Genomic DNA, 7,502 nt, shown 5'->3' on the forward strand with positions numbered 1-7,502 from the left:
TGCTTCTATTCAAGACGCCAATTATTTCCGTCTGATAACAGAAACAGTTTCAAATATAAATAATCTATATTATACTAACAAGTGAAACCAAATAAAAACTTATAAACGCTCCTGTACTAAACTGTCTTTTTTAGGTATTTGTTTCGTTTAATAGTTCTGTTATAATAATAGACAAAAGTGGTTAGATGACTAAATATTGGGAGAATAATATATTATTTAGGTACTTACATATTACCTATTAAGGTATTAGGATAACAGGGTTACAGCGTGGTTGAATGAACAGATTTTTTTAGTTATTTATTAACATTTAATATTTAACAACTGTTTAAGACTGGTCTCTCTATTATTTTAATAAATATAAGATTATATAATTGCATTTAAGTACATTACAAGTTATGATAGCGAAAATATATTCAAGTAATAAAGCTGTTGTATGTATAATAATTATTTAATCTTTCTATAATTTAGACTATTTAAGAATAGTCTTTAAGCAATAAAATTGCGTTATGTCCTACACTTAATCGTTATCAGAAACGTGTTTCTCTATGAAAATAAATAATACAACTAAATAATAGACGTAGGTATTTATTGTGTATTTTGTTGCCGTGAATTGGACTTATTTTTACATCTTTGAAATAACAATGCATAAAGCTGATTTCAGCGATAATTAAAGAAGCATGTTGTTCTTGAGTATTTATGATGAAAAACTAGATTAATAGATAATACTATAGACTAGACTATATGACTATTATGATAACATCTATAAGTAACAAATATGCTAAAGCAAATTGTTACAATTGACTCTTGACAATAAAAACTTTATGGTGCTAATAATTTTTATATTTCTGAACTGAATACAATCATATATAATTACGGAGGAATTAATCGTTCAATATTAATTACACAAATATTTCATTAATAAAGATCTGACTTCACTACGAACACTGAACGGTAGTGAGGCAACGCAACATGACGCGAGCACAATATTGCACGACACGAACTGTTTGTGACTTATATGATACAATGAATTACGTGACAAATTTTCTTTTATATAAATGATGTGACAAACAAGCGACTTCTGTGACTACCCGCCATATGATAAGTCATAAGCATGGTCAATATACATGAACAGCTTTCCATTCCAAAGGGCTAAGATATTATTATTATGTCTCTTATCCTGCACTGTGTGCTGCGTGCGGACCTTAATAAGAAAACGTTCAATTGTTTTATTTACTATACTACGTTGCCCGCTACAGTGCAGTGTCTCTTTAATACATACTCAAAATAAACAAAATGTACATCACAAACAATAAACATATAGGTATTATAGTCAGAACCCAATCAAATGTAAATTAACAAATTGTCACGTCCATCTAATTTCTAGTCCATGTTTATAAACTAATACACATAGGTACTTCTACGCATAAAACATTACCGATATAAAGCTGGAGCGGTTCATATCAGTCTACGAACAATAACCATACAACTAAGACGTACGTAATAGAAAAATTCGTTCGTTAATGTTACAAGTTCAAAAGATATCACAAGTTCCATTTAGTAACTTGAGAAATAGCACTGTTTGTCTTTCTTAAACCCATAAACTGGATAGAGCTTGTTACCAGTTATCTCGATATAAGCACAGCCAAGTAATAAAAAATCGTCTTGCCACTGTGTAATATTTTTTTAGAACGTATTAAAAATATTCACTTTGTATCTAAATGCTAGAAGCCTATATGTATATCAGTGTATTAGCTAGGCAAATACGATTTTAAATGTTCCGAAAAATAATATTATTTTAGATAACTTTCTGAATAACTTTGTCATTTCACAGCCTTATAATGTTAATATTGTTGTATACTTACGGTTTAAATATTGTAAATATCTATTGTAAAGCAGACGTAATTATTTTTAATAACTTAAAACATTAAAATACTCATGAAGTGTTATCATTGCTGATATTTATTTAATAGCAGCACCACCTACAATATTCCTTCTAATATCTTTACATTTTTGTTAAGGACCGGTCTGCGCCTACTTATCATCTAGTAAGTTCGTTACTTTTCACAATTAATTGGTAGCATTTACAGGTTTATATAACTTGTATAGTAAAATAGAGCTGAACATTTTATTTATAAATAGCGTTTTGTTTTTTTAAATTTTAACTTAATTAATTAAAAAACTTATCTTGGCGATAAATTCTATAATACGGCTGCAGATTTCGTAACACGGCCAATATTAAATTAGTGGAGATTTAATTTAACGTCAAGTTTTGATACAATGCATCAGCGAACGTAGCTTAGATATTAATTTGCAATAACATTACATAACGCCTCTATATCATAATACGGCTATTAGCTAAAACGACAACTTATATTTGATAATAAACATTTTCACTACTATTTGTTATAAATAGTGTTCTTATACACATGTGCTGTTTACAATGTTTGGAATAAGTCCAGTCAGTAGTTCTTAATTGTCTACCTCCTTACGTTACTATAGATATTTTCATACTCTCCTACTCTACTAGATAGTAACTCGGATAGTGTATCTATGTGTTATTTAATTATTTTGAGGTGGACATTCTATATCTGTTATGAAAGATTTTTTTTACAAATTTTCCACCTTTTCATGATATTATCTATGCCAGTACCCTGGCTTACTATAACCATTATAAACTCCATTGAGATATTGATATGAACCACCATATATAACAAATCAAAATCTAATACAGAAGAAAAGAACCTAGTTTATTTTATTTCAATAAATGCTGTATGAAATGCGAACTCGGCGACTGTAGCGCTGTTGTCATCTCTTTTGTTTTCTAATAGCTACGGTGATCCTGAGTATATATTTTTATCAGTAATCTAGCATATAATACCATTTATAATTCGCGGTAAAAATTAAGTACAAGTGGCAACGATCACCACGAATATAATGTAACTGGATTCTAACGCGAGTTCTAAGCCATTAAAATGTTAAGTGACCATTAAAGGTTATTTCTATTCTGTATAACTTTGTATAGAGAAAAAATATCCATAAGTTATACACCGTAAAGAAGTATAAGAAAATACTATACATTTATGAATTACTCACCTATTCCAAGCATTGTTTTACGTAGGTAATCTTACAAAGTATTATACGAAAATATATCTATACATTTATACTTGAATAAAAAGTGTTTTTAGAAAAATACACAATACAATTATTTCTCCAGTTTCATGTTATGCTAAATAGATGGGTATATACATTATTAATATTAAGACACTAAAAAGTTCATATTACGTTTGTTAATTTCTATTAAAGTTCATTTCACAAATTAAAAGAAAAAATATACCCAGTTAATTTAAATAGTCATGTTTATTTCAAACTGACTAGGTTGTTTTGATACTTAGTCAATTTATACTAATAATACAGAATAATTTAATGTTAAAATACTACATGTTGTTATACTTATTAAATAAGTACTTAATGCAATATTCATTATACAAATAATTGGAGATTGACTATTAGTTGTAAAATTATCACAGCTTTAGGTAGTTACTCCAACTATCAATTTACATAGGTAAATTCAACGTATACTCCGCGCGTTGTAGCATGATGCGGACGACACCTGATATTTTAGCAGTTCAAACATTTACAACTATTGTTTTTAGTGACGTGTTCATGTGTCATGCGCATCGCGGTACTAGGCGCGAATATCAAATTATAAAATACATAAAACGCAAATGAGTAGGAATGTGCTTTAGTACAAACTTTGGCGTAAACAATTATTTTAAGCGGCTAAAGCCTCTTAACATCTAACATGTAACATGAGTTTCACTTGTTCGATAAAATTAGGTATTTTACATTCTTCTGGGCGAACAATTTAATTATTAAGCACTAACACATCAATTCTTTGGAATACATTCCGAAATTTCAAATACTTTGCCACACAATTACTATGATGACAAATTATTTAAGTTTATCAGTTTTCTGTAACAAATAAAAATACATAATATAAATAACTATTAATACTCAAATTATAGTCAGAAACTGGACACATTATTAATTTTTACTTACCTGCCATAATCTGGGGGTAGATTTGTAGTTTTTAACCACAAGTATACACTCAAGGGAATACTCCAGGTTCTCAATGGACCAAACATAAATGCCATTGTGCCATACTCCAGCCAAAAGAAATAGGCTAACAGTAACTGTATGGATAAAAGAAAAATGAATGGCAGATTCTTTATTAATCGTTTTAAACCTCTAACATGATGATAAAATAGTCTATTTTCCAAACAATGTGCAAGTACAAAAATAAGTGGTATTTGTACAAACATTAGTTGGACACTACCATACATGTAAGTAAAGGCCTCTGGCAAAAATGCACCCCTTATTACGATGCCCCAAGCAAAAACAACTCCTATATGATCATCTATTAAATTACCAATCGCCCATGGTCCAAAGGGCAAATAAACTGTGTATAATATAAGTGGATAAAAAATTCTGTCGATTTTGGTGAGTAGCCAAATTCGTCTAAGAACATGGCTACCAAATCTTCTATGATATTTTGGTGGACGTTTCTGCAGTCGTAAGATTATTAAAGGCAGAATATTAACCAAAATAAGTGTTGCAAATATTCCCTGAAACTGAAAACAGTAAAATGTATTTAACAATTACTTTTCTATATGACCAATATAATTAAATAAGATTTACACTTACCAAAACACCAGCATCCATCATAAGTAGAATTCTTGGAGTTACATCAAAATTAACTAGAGACCCATCTAATGAGAATGGATGTTCAACTACTGCTTCTTTGCCAATTTCATCTATAACTATTACATGTAAAATGTGTAAACCTTTTAGAAAAAGGTGTGGTAACCACTGGCAGACATACAGTGGTCCTTTTGTATGTTTGCATTTCATCCAACTAATTTGGTCAAAAGAAATTTTTACCTCTATAATGCTGACATCACTAAAAGCTAATATTCTAATATGAGTTGATTGAGGAATCAATTGAAGAGGTTCCCGCCCAGGCATCATATACTGTGCATGTTTTGGATTGGTCACCAAAACAAGTGGCCATGCATTGTGTTTTTGGTCCACAAATGAGAAAATACCATGATCTATAGCAATCAATCGAAACATTCTGTTGTCTTTCCAATCCCCTAACTCCAGTTCTAAATAGCCTTTTTTCTGTTTAGTATACATTTTTGGAACCAAACCTCCCATAGAATGCAAGTGCCCACAAACATATACCTGCGAGCTTGGGCTGCTACCCATTAGTTCTCGTAGGTTCAATCTTTGAGAATCCTTTTCTAAAGTCAATATACATGATGTTGGATAATGCCCAAACCAAATAATATGGTCAGCTCTAACATCAGCTTCTGCTTTTAATTTCTGTATATGTTGTTGTTCTTGCATATCTAAAATTCCTATAAAGTTGAAAGGTCTTCTTAGACCTGGATCTGGACAAGCATCAATACCCAAGAAAGCAACATTGACACCATTCTTGTCTTCAAAATGCACATATGATTTTGTGTGAGTAGGTCCTTGCACAGAAAAATTTCTAAAGTAATTCTCTTTAGAATTTATGGTTTGGATGTTGAAATTATCTGTAAAATCATTCATTTAATTATTATCTCAATATACAGACAGAAGTTTTAATTAAATTTTATTACTTACGCCTGTGAGGACTTTATGAAAAAATATTCTTAGGATAACTATACATTGAAGGAATATAATATAAGGTGAGATAGAATAATAATTTTCTAAACTTAATTAGATTAAACATTCTCTTCTTAAGTATGTTGACTCACAAAACTTATTAAGTATATATAAGTAGTAACCATGAGTAAGTAAATTAATTTCAATCTCAAACCTACAAATGATGATTTAATTTATCTTACCATGATTTCCTCTGATGTCTAACCATACTGTATTTTCAGTAACTCCCGATTCCTTAATAATATTATGATAATATACCCACTCTGTTTTGACTTGCGAACTACCTAGGTTGTCTTTGGCTTTTGCATCAGTCAAGTCACCCGTTGCTAAAACTAAGAGTGGCATAATCTTTCTTATAGTACTGTCACAGAACTGTTGAAATTGTGATATTCGGCCTGGATCACGGAATATACTTATATGTATGTCAGAGATCTGGAAATAAAACAAATACATTCTTGTTATAATTATGACATCTTAGCTTGAGCATTAATAATACAATACAACACATAGTTTTCACAATTATGACTAGGCAAATTATAAATAGATTATATTGTTCAATACATGCAAACACAAAGTAAAAATAACTTCTTATCAATAAAAAAAAACCAGTCACTTACTTGTAAGAACCAAATTAAATTTTTAGTATCATCACCAACTGGACCGTATTTACTACCAAGGTAATTTGTGTGGTTCAGGCCCTCATTCTTACTTTCAGTATAAAAATTGTGGTCAGTCGCAATAGAATTAAGGAAACTTGACATCATTATTGATAACAACAAAAGAACACATAACACAGATATTGCTGTCTTTGATAGAATCATTATACAATGTAAATTGTAAGACACGAAAAGACCATCAATATACACTTGTAAGTAGTATAAACCTACAACTTAATTTTTAATAGTCCTCTATATATGTTGGAATAGTAAAATGATTAGATTATAAATGTTTATTGAATCAGCTGTTTGTTGATTTCCCTATTTGTTTTCTATTGTGCTAGTGTTATGTTAATTCATTCAAAACACAGATTCAAAGTCCGTCATTAATGATTTTGACTTTTGGTATCACTATTCCCAGATCAGTCAGAGACTCAGAGAAATTATCAGTGTTGCCATTAGCAGTTTAGCTATCCTCTCAGATTGTGCTCAATAAAAAAAGTAAAATGTACTAAAACTTAACTGACATTAGAGGAATAGTGGCATATTATTATATGCTAGAATAATAGGCTTCTAGTTTTAATGTCTAACAAGGTTTAATCTAATCGAATGTATAACAATTTCGAGTAATAGTTATTGAACAGCTCGATTTCAATAATTTTTTTGCTTATATATATATATATATATATATATATAATATATATGTTAATAAATATGACAATGTGATAGCTGGAAAAATACTGTTCCCTCACTCTAATTTTTTCCCCTTTAACATTTGTTTCCCGTAAATTTTCGAAAATTGTTTTTAAATCAACCTAAATTTAGGGAGCTTCTCACAACCTGGCATCATTAATTATGACTGTTCAGATTTATCCAAAGCCGTAAAAGTTATTGGAATGATCTTCCAGTCTTCGTTCTTCTCTGTAGTATCGATTTATAAAACAAAGAACTAATGATAGATAAGAGTATAATGAACCAAATAAAATCCTTCTTCATTTCATGATACTTATTCATTACGATTTTGTTTACATTATTTAGTTATGACGTTCTTTAATTATTTTAAAAGTTTTCTGACAAAAAAATATTATATATTACATAAACAGTAAAGCATGATATTCCATTCAAAAATAATGA

General features: G+C 29.6%; 1 protein-coding gene across 1 annotated transcript; it reads right to left on the minus strand.

Moving 5' to 3' along the window:
- Positions 1-34: 34 nt before the first annotated feature.
- LOC131841885 (transmembrane protein 62-like) lies at positions 35-6,708 on the minus strand. Its single transcript, XM_059190245.1, has 5 exons — positions 6,330-6,708; positions 5,895-6,144; positions 4,705-5,600; positions 4,060-4,631; positions 35-3,972 (listed from the first exon to the last, which is right to left on the minus strand). Exons 1-5 carry the CDS (start codon positions 6,531-6,533, stop codon positions 3,939-3,941), a joined length of 1,956 nt encoding a protein of 651 aa, XP_059046228.1. The 5' UTR covers positions 6,534-6,708; the 3' UTR covers positions 35-3,938.
- Positions 6,709-7,502: the final 794 nt, after the last annotated feature.

This window comes from Achroia grisella, unplaced genomic scaffold (assembly GCF_030625045.1).
Source record: "Achroia grisella isolate CSIRO2021 unplaced genomic scaffold, CSIRO_AGI_Agris_v1 utg204, whole genome shotgun sequence".
Taxonomy (NCBI): domain Eukaryota; kingdom Metazoa; phylum Arthropoda; class Insecta; order Lepidoptera; family Pyralidae; genus Achroia; species Achroia grisella.